The 23,471-nt window shown below is 32.0% G+C and overlaps 1 protein-coding gene across 1 annotated transcript; it reads left to right on the top strand.

The window, feature by feature from the left end:
* The first annotated feature begins 7,311 nt into the window (after positions 1 to 7,311).
* On the top strand, positions 7,312 to 23,102 carry LOC115889961 (oxysterol-binding protein-related protein 11). Its single transcript, XM_030910057.1, has 4 exons — positions 7,312 to 7,556; positions 7,753 to 7,958; positions 8,737 to 8,866; positions 22,443 to 23,102. Exons 1-4 carry the CDS (start codon positions 7,533 to 7,535, stop codon positions 22,725 to 22,727), a joined length of 645 nt encoding a protein of 214 aa, XP_030765917.1. The 5' UTR covers positions 7,312 to 7,532; the 3' UTR covers positions 22,728 to 23,102.
* Positions 23,103 to 23,471: the final 369 nt, after the last annotated feature.

The following is a 23,471-nucleotide window of genomic DNA, read 5'->3' as shown; positions in this document are numbered from 1 at the left end:
CGCGCACAGTGTAACGAAAACTAAAATAGTGGGACATTGGCATTTTTCTTCAGTTATCACTATTCTTGCTGACATTTTTTGACAGAAACTAAATAATACGACTAGGAATTTTTGCTACAGGGCGAAAAGAGTAAAAAAAACGTAATGGAAGGTCAAAAAAAATACCAAGTTTTATAAAAGGACTTTACAGGTATATTTTTTTATTTACGAAGAGTTTATAGCTCTTATGGACCAAAAACGTTATGAAATTACTGTCGAACAATCATTTATCTCCCGCTAATATGTCAAAACTCAATCAACATTCCTAAATATTCAAATAATCAGGGATAAATTAGATAAGACTGCAAAACTCAAAGAGAACGACACAAGTGGCAAATATCTTTTAACAGTATTAAATAATATGATAATATGCGAAAAAAACGTATTCAACTTCAACAAAGGAAACCATAATACACACCTCACAAAAAATTTCGCAACACTTATATTTTTCGTAGTATTTATTCTTGAAACGCTTTAAACATTTTTATGTGAAAAACTTAAATCTAAGGTCTGCCTGAGTTATGATATACTTTCCATTCCTTAACAAATAGCAACTTGTTAATGCAAACTTTTGAGATTATTGTTAACCAAGAGAATTTAAGAATACTTTGCAGTTTTCCAAATTAATAAGTGATGCGATAATTTATGTGGGGTGTATATTATTCCAAAATAACATAATATGTAAGACACTTACATAAAACATGCTTAAAAATCATTCTCAATTTCTTCTCCATCCATATACAAGAGCTCTTTCGCTTCCGGAAACAAGTCTACTTTTTTATTTTTAGAGTGCTTTGGTCGCAGATGTGAAAGTAGAGGATCTGAATATATCAATAAGTTGTGCAATATATCTTCAATAGTTTCCTTACAACCACTCTTCCTGGAAAAATTTTGGCGGAACGATCGAAATTCTTTGTTTCTTGATTCAGATGCTTCTTCGGACATTTTGCCGATGGGTATAAATTGAAAACGTTCACAGATATCTGCACCATGAATCATGAATCAAAAGCGTATGAATGCTTGAAGGCATATAATACCAACCGTAAAAGGAAACAAATAGTTCTGCTGTCTCTTTCATGTCACCAAACTACGGTCGAATCAATGGAAAACGTAATTATTGCCGAAGAAATTAATTTCTTCCTTCCAGGTTCGGATCTAGGTGGATGAAATTTATATGTAACAGTATACTTGAAGGTTCACTCTATGATATTTTGTATATATCACCTTGCGCGAATGTAAGCGTTTTTTTGAAAGTCATAATAAACATGTAGAAACTAAACTTGAAAAAAATTGGGACATTTTTTTCAGGTTTGTTGTTGGTAAATGACTTCTCATTACGGAAAAAATTGTTGGAATTGAACAATACAAGGAAACTTCTGAAAATAATAAATGTCATTGTATGAAATTTTTTTACAGATTTGGTAAATTAAGGAAACCAAAACTTTAACCCGCCATAACTCCCCGATTGAGAGGTCAACTCAAGAAATATCTCACATGGTGGAGCTCTGGGATGTCCTTTATCCATCTATATAAAAAACTTGATGAATTCATTTCCCGATTTCGTTACACTGTGCGGCGACTACGGACTACGACAGCGGCGATTTGACGTGATCGAACACAGTCCTTTAGAATATTAACCAAACCAAACCAAGGACTGCGGACTGTATAGGTATACAGTCCACAGTCCTTGGGTGGGTCATTCCAAGTCAAACGTACAGCCTCGCCACAGAAAGCATCTTTCATCCATTTTTACTTCAAATAAAACAATATACTATTTTTTCAAAATTAAAAAATTTATTCTGTCTACAAAAAATATCGTTTATCTTTTAAAGATGGCTGTTTTCTATATCACGAACTAACCGTATCCGTATTATACACACCTCTGTCTTTGTTGAACGCCCGTAATCTACATGGAAGCGCTTTTATCATACATTACACACACATCCTGATTATTTACCAATTGCCACCTAAAGATTTAAAATAAACAAGCGCAGCAATCAGAGTGATATTGACTTACATATGTTCTGCCATAAACAGTCAAGATCGATAGATTTATCTTTTAATACTGGAACTGTTGTTCAAATAAATTTCCTACAAAATCAAACAGACCATGTGTAAACAGGGGGAGAAAAATTTATGGGTTCCACGTCTGGAATCGGTTGCGAATGGGTGCCTGGTTTTAATACAGGACTGTGTATGTGTTTGTGTGTATGTAGACGAGTTTATCGTCTTTTAGATTTCTTTTTATTTCGATACACTCACGCTTATCCAATCTACAGGGGGTTACAAATTCGGGGTACAAGCATTGGTATCTCGGTAACCGTAATAAATACGTTCATGGTTAAATTGGGTCAGAGTTGCGTTTTAGGATGTTCACCAAGATTCCATCAAAAAAGTTTTAAAAATTTCACGGATTGATGAGTTTTTTTGGGAAAAAACGGATTTTTTTGAAAATCAATTTTATTTTTTTCCTGTCGTTACTTTTTGGAAAATCAAAAAACTAATTGCACATTCTCATAGCCACTTTATTTGGGCTATATGATAGTATTTTTATATTTTCAAATTAGCTGATAATTTGTGAGATACATAGGCCAACTTAATTTTTTTAAATACGGACCTGCATTTTTTGTTTCAGATTTTGAAAGAACTCGGTCTCCTGAGTACAATGATATGCCACACTTAATGTTTTTTTTTGTTTCGGATATTTAAACACAATTTATTTAAACTAATTTCAAGTCCGGCTCTGTTTTTTTTTAAATATTTAGGTAATCCGGGGGGTAATCTATTCATCGTTACATTATTTATTGATAAGCTTTCAAACTTAACAAAGAGGTGAGGGTAAAACGTTGAATACGGAAAATCAAATGCAATCAAATAATAAAAAATAATATAAAATAAATAATATATTAACAATCAAAAAATTTTCGGATTTTTCGGAAGATAGATTGGAAATGGTAGAGCAGTATAATGTCCAGCGAGGTTCCTGGACCTGTCGCCAAAGGGGGGGGGGTGGAGGCATTACTTGACGTCATTTGTAAAAGTGATCAAGTTGAAATCAATACATTTCAACATTTACAATAAAGAGTACAAAATGCATTCGGAAGTATAAGGAGATATGTTCAAAGAGCAAAAAATTATGAAAAATACATTTGGACATTAGGGAAGATGGTAACCCTTTCGAATATGTAGAGCATTAGAAACTAGAAACTAGTATTTAGAAGTTAATTTGTTTATACTAACTACGATTAAGATTATGCATATTATTAGATCGTACACCAGGGGTGGATGGGCCATATGGGAAAACGGGAAAATTCCCGGTGGGCCGGTGGAAAGATGGGCCGGTGGGCCGGTCCCGATCAGAGCTCAAAAAAAGATTGGATTAGCAAAAATTAAATGGTTAATCTTCTAACTAAAGTGACGTAAGATTCTTAGTGACTCTATAACTAACTAATCAATTTGCATCAGTATGATCGTCAGTTGCTTTTAAACATAAACACCAATTTGTAAAATAACTATTGTAAGATGTCTTTCTCTGGGACACTTATAATTTTAATAAACATCTGTTGTTTATTCGGTTTAAAAAATTTGATTATACAAGGTGAGTCTATAAGTGCAAATATTTTCAGGGCTGGTAGATCTCAATAAAAGAAACATAATATATTCTCTTTACCGAGTTTCAAATAAGTCCAATCGAGTTATTAAAGTTTGGAAATTAAAAAAAAATTGATTTATTTTTAAATAAATTTGAGCCACCTCAATTTTTCGGTATTTGCATCTCTTTTAGTGCCGTAATATCGGAAATATCGGAAAATTTGCTGTGAATAGGAATTTCTAAGAAGTTTAAGAAAATTTAAAAGAAAATGCACTATTTTAAACATCTTTTTTTGCAAAAAAACCTCATAGACGTGTTTCTGGGGTCGAAATATATCCCTCTGAAAATATTTGCACTAATTTAAGACTCACCCTGTATAGTTTTACTACGTCCAAATTCTTTTATTAATAACTAATAAATATGACTGACTGGCAACAGAAAAAAAACTGAATAGCATTAGGTAAATTTAAATAGTCTCGATCTAAGTGTATACTAAGAATAGGGTAGCGTAGATTGACAACTGGGGACCTCGGTGCAATATTTTTCGAGCTGCCTTTTGTAAAAAGGTAGACGAATTTGACGCGACGCGAACTCTGCGGTTGACAGAGAAAACATAAAGATGACTATCTCTATGCTTGGTTTGAATTGGGGACAGACTAAAAGTCAAGCCTGAGAACTAAAAGCCAAGTCTAAATTGTTGTTTAAAATGTTGCTAAAATGAATTCAGTAAAAATTACTGAGACAGCAGAGAAGAGCTAAATAAGGTTTAAACTAGATTAGATAATAAAATATTAATATGTCTCGAAAATCCAAATATTCTTATTATTGACTGTAACATAGAATTACATCAGAACACATTTATATGCTGCTATATACTGCTACTATAGGTATTGCCTACGTTTTTTTCGTTTGAGTCATGGTATTATCATACAAGATGCCAAATGTAGAAAAGTAAGAGGAAAAGTTTTGTGATAAGAACTATATAATAACCTAAAAAATGCAGCTGTTTTAATAGTTCATTCAGTTAAAAACACGTATACATGACGAGGCTGCTGCTGTACCAGAAAAGAGGGAATTTCTTTCTACAATTTGTAAGAAAGTATATACCTGAAAAGCTAAAAATAAGTTTCTCAAAATGGTGACTCAAAATCGTAGCCTATTCTAGATCAAATTACCGTTATCGATAACGAAAACGAAGCAGTAGAACCCTTTAAAACTGAGCCATTTTGTAGTAAAAATTTAGTTGTCCGACCCAATATTGATCTTTATGAAAATTTTGATCAAGACAATTTAATTTTTTTTTTTAAAAATCAGAAACAAAAAGACTTTTTCGCACGAGCGAAAAATACCCCTACATATACAGGGTGTTTCAAAACAAATGCGAAAAACTTGAGGGGGTGATTCCTTGTTCAAAATAAAGGGTAGTTTGCTTTATAAACGTTGGGTCAAAAGTCAACCATTAGGGAGATATCGCGGTACAAAGATGGCGGAAAAATAATGTTTTTATTTTTTATCTTGAAAACGAAAAGAGATAGACTAATGAAATTTTACAGAAGCATTACTGTTATGAAAACACACTTTCTGGTAATTTTTTCACTTTTTTAAAATGAGTGGAAGGGGTTGAAATAAACTACCCCTATCATTCTTGTTAATGAAATTTAAAGAAAAATCTTATCAAACACATGCAAAAAAAATAATTTTGATAGTTTAGTTTATTTAGAAACTTTTTTATCTCTTGTGTTTTCATATTGTAGTAAACAATGAGATATGTTATTAAATAATAATAAGAAGAAAGTAAATAAATATTGATCAATTATTAAAGACGCCTAAAACTATTAATCAATAAAACTAGTACTGTATTTTTATTTTTCTACTTGCTGTATTAAAATTCCTTAGTATTTTTAGTTGATCCCTCGTATACGGCCAGCGTTCTGACTGATAAAATAGCACTCGCGCTGCACCCCGTAAACGTACAAATTTTTTGTCACCTCGAAGGGTCACGGGCCGCCTTTGAAGTCAAAATAACAATAGAATTCCTTAGAGTGAGTCAACTGATATATTTTATATTCTTTAAACTGTGGTATTATCTAATGTCAAAGTGTAAAGTACTTACTGCGGATCAAAATGTCGGTAGGAATTTGGAAACATACAACCGTTATAAAACTATATAATTTTTATATAGTTTTATAACATTTACAATTATTTTTCGATTTATTATCTGTTATATCTGTTATAGAAATATTTTTTCAAGTTTTCTAGGACACGTTTTTTTTAGAAATACACATATTTTAGAAAGTTGGCATAGAATTTTGAACATCCTGTATGACTTACGATTACTATATTTATAGCAAAGTAAGTACAGACCAACTAAAGCAAATAGCTAATATAGTTTTGATTTCAGGACAGTTCTTGTATTTTTAATATATTTTTTTAAAAGGTTGAATAATATAGTATATTTTTTATTTATTTATTAATACCTATCTGTGAAATTCTTGAAACATATTTATTCATATCTTAGGATTATGTATAGTGATCTGAAAGGAAGCCAGAAATGCAATAATATACAGGATGTTCCATTTAAAAAAATAATCTCGATTCACTCCCACTTTTTTGAGCCACTCTATAGAATATAAGATATTTTCCTGAAATACATCCTAGTACATACTTCAGGCAAAGCTTTAGATTTTTGAACGAATTTCCCAAGTTTTTTATTCTAGGAGCTACAGATGCCCGACGCACTATTGCCGGATCCTGTAGATTTATAATAATCTCTAATAATCCAACTTTTTCCATTTTTCATTTAAATATTACTTTTGTTGAATTGACTTTTAACTTTTTTATAGTAAAAAATATACCGTATTTTTATAATTAAAATTTATTTAAAAATAGGATTGATGATAAAATATAAAACCAATTTTAATATAATTGGTATGCAATATTACACAAAAACCCTAAATATTTATATAAAAATAAACAGCGATGTTAGGTACTTACTCTTGTGTGAGATTCTGCTACAGCCCTTAAACCATTAACCCATTCTTGCCTTGCTTTGGCATCCACTGCCCTCAATTTCAACATATCACCTGAAGCACAACTCACAGTAAACGTCCTCGAGTCTTCCTATCACTAAAAATATATATCAGAAATCAGAAAATAAAAATGTGTTCTTATTTTATTTCTTATTAGAAGTTATAGGTACCTTTTAAATTTCTAAAACGACACTATATAGATGACACACATACAGAATATTCTGTAAACTTTGCTTCTATACCCTGTACCGTGAAAACGAAGCATTTTAACACATGGAATTTATAACTTTTTTACTTATATTTATCTGCAGAATATGTTGTCAGAATTTCCCGATTACAGTTCTTGTATAATACCGTACGATAAAAAAAAACGGCGTCCGGTTGGCCTGGAAATGACGATCGATGACATTCCCCACATAATTTTTACATAATTTTTACATAATTTTTACCATTTTTGCATATAAAATATGACAGCGATCCTCATTTCATAGCCATCGCTGACGCAGTTTTTTTCGATCATATTGTAGAAACTATCGCCATCTATCTGTGCATAACTAAAACCACTATTATACGTATTAAAGGCAACTACTACACGAAATTAGTTGCAAAGTACACCGACAGATGCCAGACCTATCGAATCTCTTTAAAGATTAAAATATTTTTTTTATCCTATCAATTCCAAAAATTTGTTTATTTTTCTGGAAAGACAAGTCATTTTGTGATAAAATTATAATCTCAGTTAACTTTCACATTCCTAGCTAATTATTTTGCACTTAAAAATACAAAGTCCTTGCTAGTTCATTCATCTTCAGTTATTTGAAGATTTTGAAGGCGTTCATTCAATTTTACAGCTGGACAAAAAGTGACATTTGATGATTCACAACAAGAATATTGAGGTTAGAAAGTTTAATTTTTTTGTTTTTTTTTGTTAAAATAAGTTTTAAAGAAAACACCAAATCACTTAATATTGTACAGTTATAAAGCATTCTCTCAATGAATTAGAAATACTCTATCAAACTAGCTAGAATTCTAGGAATTTAGTCTGTTTTTTGTCAGTGTACAAAGGTCTAATTCTATTAATTAATATTACAGTCCGCAATGGAATTGCACACAAAACAAAGGCAGTTTTCTGGTCAGCTATACAAATATACAAATGTAGTCAAGGGTTGGCAGTACAGATACTTTTTGGTAGATGCAAATGCAGGGTTATTGCACTATTATTTGTGCGAAGGAGAGAGACCCGAAGGGACAGTTCCAAGAGGATCTGTACATTTAGCAGGAGCTGTGATATGTCCAAGGTAAGTACTTGTGCTATATTTATTATTACAGATGCTTCATAGCATATAAAACAGACTAAAGCAAAATATGCTGATGGTTTATGTATAACAGCAACAGCATTTTGCTATGAACTTTTATTCAATTTTTTTATAGTAATTAGTGGTTTTAATTACATTTGATTTACTCACGTGGTGCTAAAAACGCTTACAGGAAAAATAATATAAAAAAATATTAATAACTTAGAAAGTTGACTTTGAAATTTAAGTTAAAATTACCAAAAAAAGGATTTAAAATAAATAGTAATGTATGTATATCACAGCGTACTGGACTTTAATAACAGAATTTAAATATGCCAAATATAAGGAATAGAGGAAGAAAATAATTACAGGTATTTTGTTACATTTCATATCTAACAATATGATTAAAAAAAACAGGGTCAGCAATGGCTATGAAATGAAGATCGCTGTCATTTTATATGTAAAATTAAATGGGGAATGTCATCGATCGTCGTTTCCAAGCCAACTGGACGCCGTTTTTTTTTTATCATACTGTATTATACAAGGTGATCTGAACTGTAATTGGGAAACTTTGACAATATATTCTGCAGATAAATTTATAAATAAAAAAGTTTGTGTAAATTCCATGTCCTAAAATGCTTCCGAGGTACAAGGTCTAGAAGCAAAATTTACAGAATATTCTGTATGTGTATCATCTAGTGTCGTTTTAGAAATTTAAGGTATAACTTCTCATAAGAAATAAAATAAGAACACATTTTCATTTTCTGATCTATATTTTTAGTGAGGAAGACTCGAGGACGTTTACTGTGAGTTGTGCTTCAGGTGATATGTTGAAATTGAGGGCAGTGGATGCCAAAGCAAGACAAGAATGGGTTAATGGTTTAAGGGCTGTAGCAGAATCTCACACAAGAGTAAGTACCTAACGAATCCCTGTTTATTTTTATATATTTATCTGTTTTTGCGTAATATCGCAGACCAATTTTATTAAATAATCCTAGACACGAATCCTAAATATCATGTTAAAAATATACAGTGTGTTGGATCGCCGATCTGGACATAGGAAATCCCATGTAAATCTTAAAAACGATGAATAAGTTTTACGTATTTTATTTTACAGAAAAATTTATTTGAAACTTTTTAAAGACCTCCTTAAAATGAAGCAAATTGTTTATTTTGAATGGTTTATACGAATTCGTTCTTGAGTTATGAGAGATTTTTTTTAGAATTTAGAATGAGTGGGAGGGGGGTTAAAAATTTATTCAGCTTCTCTATGCATTCTTTGACCAATTTCGAATTGATTGATACTGAGTTGATCGCCTTTAACGCTGCTTGACTATCAGATAAGATGGCTATTTCTTGTTTCCGATAGTTCCTATCTAAGATAAGTTGTACGCATCTCTCGATAGCGTAGATTTCTGCTTGTAGGATACTAGGGTAAGTGCCCATTAGGTGTACTGGTGTTTCCCCATCTTCCCCACAGAATCTGCATTCGCCGTTTCTTCTTAGTTTCAATCTACTGATGTGTTCATTGAGGAGACAGTGTCCTGTTAAAAACCCCTTGACAATCCGAAGATTGTTCTTACTCAGACCCAGGAAGATCTGTGATTTTTTCTTGATCATAAGCCCTCAGAAACTTCTTGAGTGTCTTAGACCATTGCAAGATTTCCATTCCAGGTTGCGGATGGAATCTTCCAAGTTCTTGAGTTCCGCCTTGAGTTGTAACCACTTGGAAAGCAGAACGGTTCTGGTCCAGTTATTGGAGTGTTCGCTCCTTTCCTAGCTAGATTATTTTGCTTTTTTCATTGCCTTCTATCCCTTGGTGAGCAGGCACCCAGTGTAGGAGGACTTTGTTTTCTTTGCCTAATTTATTCAGCTTCTCTAAGCATTCTTTGACCAATTTCGAATCGATTGATACTGAGTTGATCGCCTTTAACGCTGCTTGACTATCAGATAAGATGGCTATTTCTTGTGTCCGATAGTTCCTATCTAAGATAAGTTGTACGCATCTCTCGATAGCGTAGATTTCTGCCTGTAGGATACTAGGGCCCATTGGTTCGGAGTAATTAGCTCTCGGCCCAAACACTCCGATCCCTGTTCCCGTATTGGATTTGGAAGCATCAGTATACCAAGTTATGGTATGGTCTTTTAACTGATGGGCAAGCGTTTCGCTCTTCCAATCCTTCTTATTGCTCAATACTACATTGACATGTTTGTCAAAGTTGTACGTTCTTGGCATATCGTCCACTGGGAGTTGCAGGAGTGGTACTTCCTTTTTGAGGGTGTTCCAAGCCCCTGATCTGACAATTCTCCCAGTACTAATTCCGTTAGTGACCATTCTAATCATTTCGCATTGGCAATCTACCAATGACAATGTGCAGTGGTGTTAGATCTAGAATAACCTCCATTGCTGCTGTTGGACAGGTTCTCATGGCTCCTGTGATGCAAACACAGAGTCTCTGGAGTCTGAGTCTCTGGACTTTGCATAGGTTTAGCCTTGCCGTCCGTTGCTCTAGTTTTGTGTACCAGGCAACTGCTCCATAAGTAATCATGGGTCTTACTATCATGGTATACATCCAGCGCAAAATGTTAGGGGAGCAGCCCCATCTATTTCCCGCCAGTCTTCTGCATATCATGAGAGCCTTTATGGCTTTGCTGGTAGTGTTCTTAATATGCCTGTTCCACAGGAGTTTACTGTCCAGGGTTATTCCCAGGTATTTAACTTCCTGTGTTGGCAGTATTTCCTTTCCATCTAGTTGGATTCTTTTCAAGGTTTTCAGACTTCGCCTTCTGGTGAATGGCACTATCGCGGTTTTTTCTGAGTTGATACTCAGCCCGACAGTCCTACACCATCTCTCAGTGATACGGAGTCCTCTTTGGATAATATCACACAAGGTGCCTTCATGTTTCCCCCGAGCGATCATGACTATGTCATCTGCATACCCAATGCAGTGTATTCCCGCTAGAGTTAATTCATCTAGTAGTTCATCCACCACCAAGCTCCACAGCTGTTATGAGAGATACAAAAATACTAAATTAGGTGAAAATTTAAAATAATGTTTCCCGATCAAACAAACATAACAATCAAGTTATGTCACAATATGACAAATCTGTCATGATTTTCTTCTACAGGGATCTGTCAAAAATATTCTCAGTTATATTCTCTAAGAAAAGTTACAAAAAATACACTGTAAACATATACAAGAATCTTAAAAAAATGAAATATGTTTCGTAGATAAGTAAAAACACTGCTTCAAAAAAATTATTTATTAAACACTGAAGAGTTCACAAAATTAACTACTTGTTGATAATTAAAAAATGTTAGTTTGTTTAGGTTTTAGTTTTAGTATTATTCATATTTACAAATTATATGCTCGGATGCAAAAAAACACAACAGAAGAATTTTTTCGTCAAGTTTAAAGTGTTATATTTTTTACTTTTAGCCCTATTTTCATGAATTTTTTAGCAAACTGTATATAACTCTATCAACTTTAATTCATAAATTCAGTTTTTTTATAAACTTTAGTAATTGGCTTATTATACAGGGTTAATTGAAGGGTTGTTTTTTACCCTAACTTTAAAACACCCTGTGAAATAGTTTCGTGAGGTACTTTTTCTAAAACTTTATTTTTCTGTCAAAACCATGTCTCTTGAGTATTTTCGTTTTTGATTCATGTCAACACATGCCTGGGTTAATTTTTAAGAGCGAAATGAACTTGCCACCAACAATTTGCAATTTTTTCAAATATCATTACTTTATATCACGAGGTGGCTTTGGTGACTATTGTCGTAATGTCATATCGACATTGATTAGAACTCAGATATATTAAAATCATAGATAAATGAAACAAGTTTAGATTGGAAAGTGCCCATAAGGACAATGTAAACACTATTTGGCGCTATTCTTGCAACGGTCGCGACCCAAAACTTTTGAAAATTTCGGAGCGGTTCGGCTTTTTCCGGAATTATATCGCCAAATATTGTTTATTCAATTTTATTATTATTTTCATTTAATTTTATAAATAAAAGACAGTGTGTTGCATACAAGAAACTTTATTTTATATAAGGACGCATGTACGAAATACCTATGAAACATTGGAAACCGACGTTATGCCACGATCCACGATGGTTTTGCAGTTCACAGTTCACAGCACAGCTTTTAAGTTTTAATGCCACTTTTTCACAATTATCACCGGTTGGAGTAAATAAAACTTGAATTAAACTCACAAGATAGCAATTATTACTTTGAAAATGGACGCTATAAACACTTTCCGGAATTTCTTTAATGAGAGCGGTGTAGATTTTGAAAGATTATTATGATTTTTGAAGATTCTGACTTTGACAAGAGAAAATTATTTCTGTTTTTGTTTGCCGTTGTTCTTAGCGACCGCTATAGCAGCGCCAGATAGCGTATAACGGTCGCGACCCAAAATAATTTCGCGACCTAAAATTTTTACAGGCTTTCCAATCTAAACTTGTTGCATTTATCTATGATTAAAATTCAGAGATATTAAAATTTAAAAAACGTTGAAAAGTAGCGATGGTTTGGTTTTAATAAACATTAGTAACATTAACAGAACTAAGGATATTAAAAAAAATAACTGTAAAAACAAAGTAAAATTAACAAAAAATTTACGAAATAATATACATGTACTGATTTCTTTCGAAAATCGACAACTATGAAACTATGATCCCTTCCCCGACACAAACGGTACATTGTGAGACAGGAAATTGTAGAGAAAAACAAGCCCTATAACATAGGATACAATATTTTAATTAACAGTGCTGTCCATAAGATCATTAAAATGAAAAATATACGAAATAATATACATGTACTGATTTCTTTCGAAAATCGATAATTATGAAACTATGAACCCTTCCCGGACACAAACGGTACATTGTGAAACAGGAAATTGTAGAGAGAAACAAGCCCTATAACATAGGATACAACATTTTAATGAACAGTGCTTTCCATAAAATCAATAAAATGAAAAATATACGAAATAATATACATGTACTGAATTCTTTCGAAAATCGACAACTATGAAACTATGATCTCTTCCCCGACACAAACGGTACATTGTGAGACAGGAAATTGTAGAGAGAAACAAGCCCTATAACATAGGATACAACATTTTAATGAACAGTGCTTTCCATAAAATCAATAAAATGAAAAATATACGAAATAATATACATGTACTGATTTCTTTCGAAAATCGACAACTATAAAACTATGAACCCTTCCCGGACACAAACGGTACATTGTGAGACAGAAAATTGTAGAGAGAAACAAACCCTATAACATAGGATACAACATTTTAATGAACAGTGCTTTCAGTGCGTAAAAAAATATAAAAAATGTATACATACTGTGTTACTTTTATAGGACAGGTAAAAAGCCTTGTAGTGCCTGTATCGCATATAGCCATTGGTATATCAACTAATGAAAATGCATTATCTTGTTAATTAAAGTTTTAATAGGGTAGATTAGGCCTACAAATTAACTAGAAGATAATCAAACAAATTTATTAAAGCTGTCACACTTAACAGACTGTTTGTGTTTAAAAATAATCTTGCTTGTCATTCGCAACGCTTATGTTTAATCGCAGCCAATCAAAAATAGAACTTTGCTGGTGTTTTAGATAAGGTTTTTACAAGGATCAGTCACAAACTCATTCGTTCGAACGTCAGGTTAATTTTAATTACGAGAAATAAACAGTTTGGTAAATTTTTAAATGGCATTAATAGTTTTTAATGGCATTAAAATTATAAGGTTATTATACGGCCTACATGTTTTTTAGCTTTTACTAAATGAATAATTTGCTCTAATAACCTTGTAGGCAGAGAATAGGTACATTAAAAAAGAGCTAACTTCAGGTTAAAAAATGGAAACAGACGCCACCTGGTGTAGCCCGACAGTACTAGCTAAATTCAGGGGAAATGGAGGGGAGGGGAATCTTTTTAAAAAATATTTTTTCGGAACACTGATTTACTGTTTAAAGTTAATTAACATATTTTTTATTACTTTATTACAATTTAAAGTATTATAAAATATGTTTATTAACTTTACACAGCAAATCAATGATATTATTAAATAAGACTATTATTTTCAGAGAACATACATAAATAAAACACACATTTAGATAGATACATTTGATCGTCTAATGTTTTTAGTGTCTTGTCCTGGCCGGTTAAAAATGCCCAAATCGTATTTTTAATCATATCTCAATTTTTTCAAATGGAACGAGGGTGGCTCATTAGCATATTTGGAAAAAGAATTTTTTACGAATAATTTGATACCACACACTTGATATTTCGAGTCAAATTGTCGTTATAAACCGCATGTTACAATTTCAAATAAACCATATGCGGAAATAATATACATGTACTGATTTCTTTTGAAAATCGACAACTATGAAACTATGATCCCTTCCCCGACACAAACGGTACATTGTGAAACAGGCAATTGTAGAGAGAAACAAACCCTATAACATAGGATACAACATTTTAATGAACAGTGCGTTCCATAAAATCAATAAAATAAAAAATTAATTAATAAGATAAAATTTGGTATAAAATAAAATTGTTACAAAATAGTTAATAATACAAATTAAAACAGAATATTCAAACCAATCCAAGTAGATTTTTTTTCCACAGTTACGATAGGTACCTTCCAGCAAAAATTTAATTCAAATTTAGTACTTTTTTGAATATTCACACTACCTCTCCCAGGCTCAATCTCTAGATGCGCCACTGATTTATACGAACTTTTTTACTTATTTTTCAGAAAGTCTCCGGAATACAGTTCGGACCACCCTGTATAGAAACTTTTTATAAAAACTTTATATAAATATACTGTATAAATCTACTAATCTCAAAACTATTTTGATTAATCCCCGTAATAATAATATCAAAGCCGAATGAATTATGGCGATAAAACAATATCAAGTACACCGCAGATTTCACGCTGTTTGTAATAATTACTCCGCTCCACGGCTCCACGTACATAACGCTATGTTTGTATATTTTCGCAAGGTAATGTCGGTAAAAACGTGATCTTTATTAAGATATATATTTTCCTAAAACCATCCGAAAGCTCATGTGTGTACGTACGAAACATATTTCAGTCGGTCTCGGTTAGTCAGTCAAGTCGCCACATTCATAATAATGTATAGGCGCCAAACCGGTTAAAATGTTCAATTTAACGTCGAAGAACAAGATATTTTCGTATATGTGATCATTGTTGTTCGTTAATTGAATATAAAGTGTCGCTTGTGATGAAAATAAAACGTTTCAGGTCGGTGATATTCGGTCCTCATCATCCCCCGAAAAATAAACACAAAGATAAAGAGGTATGTTTTGTTGTTTTAAATGTCCGTATATAACATGCGTATAGTTTGTTAGGGATGTGTGATTTAAGAAAGAAAAAATATCGATATTTTTAAAGTTTTTGTTAATTTGATAAAAAAATATAGAATTTTTTGAACATTTATAACCATTTTATTTTATTTTTTAGATAAAAATCGAAATTTGGTATGTTAGTATATGACATAAATTAGGATTGATTGAAGTACATATTCAGTTATTTTCGGTCACTTCACTTCACAACCGGAAATGACTACAACTTTTGATTTTCAAAATCGCACCCTCGGTATTTTTTTTACTTTATTCGATAGAAAATGGCACTCTGAATAGAATGACATATCATATGTCAACTTTTGAGATTTCTATGGTTTATTTGAAATTGTAACATGCGGTTCATAACGACAATTTGACTCGAAATACCAAGTGTATGGTACCAAATTATTCGTAAAAAATACTTTTCTCAAATATGCTAATGAGACATCTTCGTTCCATTTGAAAAAATTGAGATGTGATTAATAATACGATTTGGGCATCTTTTAACTAGCCAGGACAAGACACTAAAAACATGAGACGTTCAAATCTACTTTTCCAAGGTTCCTTGATAAAAAAAATAGTGTTTCTAACACAGCCATGGCACTCTAGATTGAACTTTAAAATGCAATTTTAGTTTACACGAAAATGTCAAAAGTTTTCATATAATATGTCATTCTATTCAGAGTGTCATTTTCTATCGAAAAAATTGTAATAAGTAGATCGGCCAAGAGAAATCGCTGGGAATTATTCTCAACTTCGAAATATGTCCGCCAGAGGGCGCATCTGTGATGGCCAATCAGAAAACAGGATTTTTTTAACAACACCTTAGAAAATTTTTAACGTCATTTTTTTTCAGAAAACGTCCAAAATTCTGATGCATGAAAACTAAATTTACACATTATGATATTTTGACGTAACCAATTTACCTCTTTATGTTTCCTAACCTACTACTATAAATTTGCCTACAGCCTAATATGATTTGTTAGGCTTGTATTGTGTTGTTAGGCTTGCTTGATAACATGTATCTCCCGTTGGAGGGAAGATAGAAAGTTGCGGTTTGTGCTGATATTTTGGATATTTGTGCTCTCTTTAACTGTGTAAAAAAAATATCTTGCTATTGAATATTTTTTTTAAATGCAAATATCTGTTATGATGTAAACCAGCGTCATCTAGTTACCACGGAAAAATCTATGGAAACAACATTTGTACTGGAAATTATCAAGAAAGAAAAGCTCTTTTAAACGAGTTCTAGTTTGTTTAAATCGGCTAACCTAAACCAGAATTATCCTTATTTTAATAAAAGCAAGTTTAACCTTCCCCACCACTTTATCTTATACAGGATCTTGCTGTATGTTTATATTGTTTATTATATGCGCTTTAAATACCGTATTATCGAATAAAAACGGCGTCAGCGATGGCTATGAAATGAAGATCGCTGTCATTTTATATGTAAAATTATATGGGAAATGTCATCAATCGTCATTTCATAGCCATCGCTGACGCCGTTTTTATTGGATCATACGGTATAAGGTACTAAATATTTTTTCTTTATATATATTTATACAGGATCATCCTGTATAAATGTTAATTTTGGTATCAGAGAGGTGTAGATCTGAATTTCAATATATATTTGAGCTTAAAATATTCTAAATTGTAATTCCTTTGATTTGTTTTGGAAACACATTCAAGGTTACACATTAAAATTTGTAGACATAACAATCTTTACATTTATATTGTAAAATTCTACTTAAAATTATATATTTTTTCTTATTATGTCAACTGTATTACGCGCAAAATGTAACAAAATAAGTAAACAACAAATAAAACTATTGCATGTGAGTGCGGTTCCATAAGAATACTTTGGTTACAAAAATGAAACTAAATAGTCGGCCGACTAATAATTCTCTCTGCGCACGGGCTAACAAGCACAACAATCAGAAAATGTAAGCCCTATACACACACATAAGATAAAACCATATAATTGAAAAACCGGCGTCAAAGACGGCTGGGAATGACGATAGATGATAATTTTAGTGAGGTCAAGCCCTAATTTATTTTTATATTGAATAAAAATAATTTTCAAATGGCGTAGTTTAAAATTCGAGAAAAAATATTTTTTGGGCATAGATTTGTTTGTCTGGAACCGTTCTTCTTATTATTAGTTTTAAATTGAACTATCGATATTTTGGTATATCGATATTTTTGGACATCCCTAATAATTATGTGTTTGTTCGATAACAATATTTATCTCCAAATACAAGCGAAGGAAACAAAGTTCGAACGTATGGTGTGATGTCCTAGAAAAACCGTTTAAATACACATGAGAATGAAATCATTTAATCCGTTGATATTTACAAACAACAAAATAAGTTTGTTTTTGTTCGCAAGAGTTCATTTAGTAACCCTAGCTCATGGTAAACGATTAAAACAATTTATAAATTACCATGTCCTTTAGATTGGTTGTTCCGGTACAATGTTTTTCTCTTAACGATTAAAAAAGTTCTGCAATCGAAGTGCGCATATACAGGGTGTTTCAAAAAACCATGTGCCATCTTTCGTGGGGAGATTCCTCACGTAAAAATAAGGTTTTTTTTTCATATCAACATAGGTCCGATTCCGCTTTATATCGTAGCTACAGGGTTTTAAAATCTTAATAATCTTTTTTTCGATTTATTATAATTTTCTTTAAAGCACTTTTAGTGATTCCAATGAAATTTTGAGGGTAAAAGTTACTACATATTTTAATGCTAAAAAAACCGTGTGCCACTGACTTTTTTCTTTTGATATCGAAATTGTGTAGGCCGTTTATTTTATTTTGATTGATTCCAAAAATACCTAGTATTCCAAAAATACGTAGGCCACGGAATATCGGGACACCCGGTATATGACAGCTAACCGCGAATTACTTGAAATCTTCACATAGTATAAAAAGCAGAGTGATCCTATTTAATAGTTTATTTCATAATTATTTACTTTAACATCCGAGATAAAAAGATTTTGTCATTTTTAATCGATTTTTAGTCTCTTAATAATGTAGTAGACATAATTAAATTTTATTATCGTCGTCTTACAACAAAGAAGTAGGATTACCTACTCGTATGACATCATTTTGAATAAAGGTGTTTTATATAAATTTACGAAAATAGTTAATTAAATCATCGCTTAAAAAATTTACGTAAGAAATAATTTTATACAATAAGGAAAAAGTTTACTGTCAGTTTTTGATTTTCAAAAAATGTTCTATATTTTTAAAATATCTAGTATGTACAGGGTGGGTCAAATTCGACGCTTTTAAATGGAAACACCCTTTTCTATGGAAGATAGACGAAAACTAATATCGGTGTCTGGAGCTCAATTTTCATCAAAAATATGATGGTGAAAACCGCATATCAATATCTGTTACCGTTTCGGAGTTACGGGGTATTTTTCAAAAATGTGCATTTTTAACAAATTGCTGTAACTTTTTTGTTAGGGAAAATTTTGTATTTCTAAGAAAACATTTCCAAAGCACCTTTTTACGTAGAATTTAATGGTTTAAGTATAATTTTTTTAACATTAATAATTTAAGAGTTATCAACAGAAAAATTGATTTTTTATTTGGGACACCCTCTATATTTTTAATTAACCGAAGAGAATTTAAAGTTACCTTTCCAAAAATATAGCACACTTGATATTTTGTTGTAATCCCCTTCGAAATACAGAATTTTTAAAAGTTCGCCACTTTTAATTAGTAGGCTTTGGACCCATTATTGATGATATGCCCTTAATGGAACTCGAAAACATATTTTTCCAGCAAGACGACGCACCGCCTCTGAACGCTGAAGTTATTAGCAAATTTTTGCAGCCAATTTCAAGAATAATTGGATAGCTAACCAAGATTCCAGCCGGTGGCCGTCGTGGCCGCCTGACTTAGAGCCCATGGATCTAATCCTATGGATATATTTGCGAATAAAGGTTCCTTATTCTTCCGTATAATCTAGAAGAATTAAAAATACTTAGCAGTTATGAAAGGGTATCTTTCACCCCCACTGAGTTAATGAATTCCGCGAGAAATGTTCAAAAACTGCCCCGTCTGTCCATAACAGATATAAGGTCGATATGTCGAACACCTGTAGCAAAATCTCATGTCTTGATTTGCTATTTATTTTTATTGTTATTAGATATAGTTTAAATGTGTTGATGTTGGTTAAATATATTTTAAATTGTTATAAAATTCTGCATCTCTCATAGCAAATATTATTTTCTTTTTAATTGGTGCTCACAGCTAGAATTTTTTGCATTACAGCCGATGCCGTTCAAAGCCTACTTATTTAAAGCGGGCGAATTTTATATACTCTATATCTCGAAGAGGAATCGAGCAAAATATCAAGTGTGTTATATTTTTGGAAAGGTAATTTTAAATTTTTTTCAATAAATTAAAAATATACAGGGTGTCCCATATAAAAATCAAATTTTCTGTCGATAATTCTTAAATTATTAATTTAAAAAAATTATACTTAAACCATTAAATTCTACGTAAAAAGGTGCTTTGGAAATGTTTTCATAAAAATACAAAATTTTCCATAGCAAAAAAGTTACAGTGATTTGTTAAAAATGCATATTTTTGAAAAACACCCCGTAACTCCGAAACGATAACAGATATCGATATGCGGTTTTCACCATCATGTTTTTGACAAAAATTGAGCTCCAGACACCGATATTAGTTTTTGTCTATCTCCTATAGAAAAGGGTGTTTCCATTTAAAAGCGTCGAATTTGACCCACCCTGTACCTTCACAGACAAATAATATAAATAGACACACAACGAATGTACCCAACATATACAAACCAGTAGTAAACAGAAACATTCTAAAATAGGTTGCCCTTTATTTATTAAAAAAAAGTTCGCAAATCCATCAACAACAATCTATCAAAGAATGAAAACGAAATTATATTACCATAGAAACACTTTTTGATTTTTAGAACTTCAAAAATTCAACCATATTCTCATGTTTTTCCTAATTTTCTCTAAAACGGTATGGAAATTTGGAAAAGTATAAATGAGATTTAGTTTTAGAACAAGCTAAAATGAAGAATTATTTATGAAGAATGCATTTTTCTCAAAATGTCAATAAAAAAAAGTCAAAAGACAATCCGGGGACATGCTGTATATTGGTTAGTCTATCTTTTATATGGGTCTATGTGTATTACTGAGGTTGTTACAAATGTTGACTCAAATCACGAACTATGATTCAAGAGGATAAACAATATATTTATTTTTATACTGAAAGAAAAAAACAATTGATCTATATTTATAACTCTATGACAATATGAATAAAATTTTTAGATAAAATCATATCGAAATAACAATTGCAAATGTTTGCGATTTCCACATCGATCAATAAATTCGATAAAAAAAACACAATAGTAATCCTGCTGGATACGTAATAAAAAAATTCCATTTAAAAAATAATGCATATATTGGTAATTAGTTATTATTATAAGTTTGCTAGTTATTTATAGTCTACTTTTTAACAAAACCTACTATTAAATCGAAATCGGAAATATTTTATATTCACAAAGTTATTACAGCACAACTAGTAATAAACGAATACGAAACTAACTATATATTTTAAATAGTAAGAAATGAATACGAAATAATTCAGCTAATTAATATACAGGGTGTTTCAAAAAACATGTGCCATCTCTCGTGGGGAGATTCCTCACGTAAAAATAAGATTTATTTTTCATATCGACATAGGTCCGATTCTGCTTTGTTTCGTATCTACAGGGTGTTAAACTCTTAATAATCTTTCGACTTATTATAATTTTCTTCCAAGTACTTTTAGTGATTCCAATGAAATTTTGAGGGTAAAAGTTACTGGGCTACATATTTTAATGCTAAAAAAGTGTCGATAAATTCATCAGGGACGTGCACATGGGTTATCACTGGATTTTTTTTTCAAAAAAAAAACATATGCGCTACTGACTTTTTTCTTTTTATATCAAAATTGTGTAGGCCGTTTAATGCCAATTAAAAGTTATCTCTTGATATCTTTTGCCAAATTCGGCCTCCTTGATGAGACAGACGCAATTTTATTAATCACAATTAATAAAATTAAAATAAAAATAAATTTAATAAATTATTATATATTTTACCTAATTTATTATAAAATATTATTACTATTAGTTATTATTACTATTAGTCCAACCTACAGCAATTTCAAATAAAAATATAATATTATATATTATAGGTATTTAAGATAACTACAAAAAAACCTAATTTTGAAGAGTTTTAACATCCTCTGTAACTTTAAAACTATGTATTTTCATACCCACATTTATAAGAACTTTTTTTAATATTTTTTGATGAGGAATCAATTAGTGCTTATTTAAAACTTTCGCAAGTTAATGATATTATTTTTTTTAAGGTTGCTATTAGACTTGGATTAAGGCATTTTAATAAAATTGCGTTTATCTCATCAAGGAGGCCGAAATCGAAAAAAATATCAAGAGACAACTTTTAATGGGCATTAAACTGCTTATACTATTTCGCTAACAAGAGAAAAAAAGTCAGTGGCGTACATGCTTTTTTTAGAAAAATATTATAGTGATGACCCATATGCACGTCCCTGGTGAATTTTTTAGCTTTAAAATATTTCGCATTTATAGTAACTTTTAACCTCAAAATTTCATTCGAAAAGCTAAAGAAGTAACTTGGAAGAAAATTGTAATAAATCGAAAAAATACTAAGACTTTAATACCCTGTAACTACGAAACAAAGCAGAATCGGACCTATGTTGATATGAAAAATAAATCTTATTTTTACATGAGAAATATCCCCACGATATTTAGGCATCCTTTATCTAGGCATTTATCTAGGAATTTTGTAAAAGTTGCATTTTCTTATTTTCCATAGCAGTTGCGCTCTCTGGCGGCCGTTCTACAGACTTGACAATAATTTCCAGTATTTTGTAATGGCCTCTTTAGTTACCTACAAATATTTTTTCCACAGGCCCTACGGCTAATTCTTTCCGAGATACAGCCGAGAGCTCTTCTTGGACTTAAGTTCTAAATCTAAAAATACTATTCTAACATTAAATTTCCATTTCAGTCCATCATCGCCAACAGTCCACCTCTCCAACCCAAAGAACACCTCGCAGTCTTAGATGCCCTGAGCTGCGTAAGGTCCCAACTCCACCAGACCGAACAGGCCGACTCTGCTCTGTGCAGATCGATCGAATCGGCCGGTAGCAAGTTCTTCATCGACCCGAACCTCTTGCTGCTCAAGGCCACCTCGGCGGCCAGCCTGCACTGCCTCAACCAGTGCCTGAGCATCCTGCAGCGGAACCAGCACGCTCAGCAGAGCAGGACGGGGTTGGTGATAGACGACGATTAATATTTAGGGGAATTGAGGAGAGGCTGTCTGGAATGCTTGGGCGAGTGTGTCGGCTTGCTGAGAGACTGTCTGAAGGTGCCGGTGGGCAGGCATCATCATATCAGATTTTAGATGAACAAATAGATAAGCGTTTAGGTTTGAATTGTGGGTGTCATGAGAAAGAATTGCAGAAATCAATCGGTATACGCAAAAAAACCTTTTTTGACATTTGAAAACGATAGATTTATCATTACCAGGAGAGTTACAGGCTTAGTGTATTCTCCGCCGGTGCTGCCACCATCGGAGAATATCGAAAACAATCGGTATATACAAATACACGGGTTTAAATAGCGGGATATAAAAAAATGATTTTATATAATTATTCTCAAAGTGTTAGGAAATATAATTTGTAAAAATTCTAAAAAAAATAAAAATGTAAATATTTTCATATCTTCAGAAGGTCTAACTTAGGAAATGCAATCCCGCAAATGCGGGATCCCTCTGAGATTCCGCGGGATCGAAGTTGCGGGATTTATCGTGCGGGATCCGCGGGATTGACACATTACTACTGGGTAACCGAATCGATCTAGATAAAGGTCAAACCCCTTCATTCCGGGCCGATGAGTCGACGCTAGGAACCCGGGGGATTCATTTAACTAGTACTTGTGGACAATTTCGTCAAATAAACTGCCGGACATAATTATCGGGACAAGCAAAACTTTAGGGTAAATTTAAAGTTGAATATCTCTTGAACTAAAAAAGATT

Source organism: Sitophilus oryzae, unplaced genomic scaffold (assembly GCF_002938485.1).
Source record: "Sitophilus oryzae breed Bouriz unplaced genomic scaffold, Soryzae_2.0 scaffold_857_pilon_pilon, whole genome shotgun sequence".
NCBI lineage: Eukaryota > Metazoa > Arthropoda > Insecta > Coleoptera > Curculionidae > Sitophilus > Sitophilus oryzae.
This window is presented reverse-complemented; position numbering and strand designations above follow the sequence as displayed.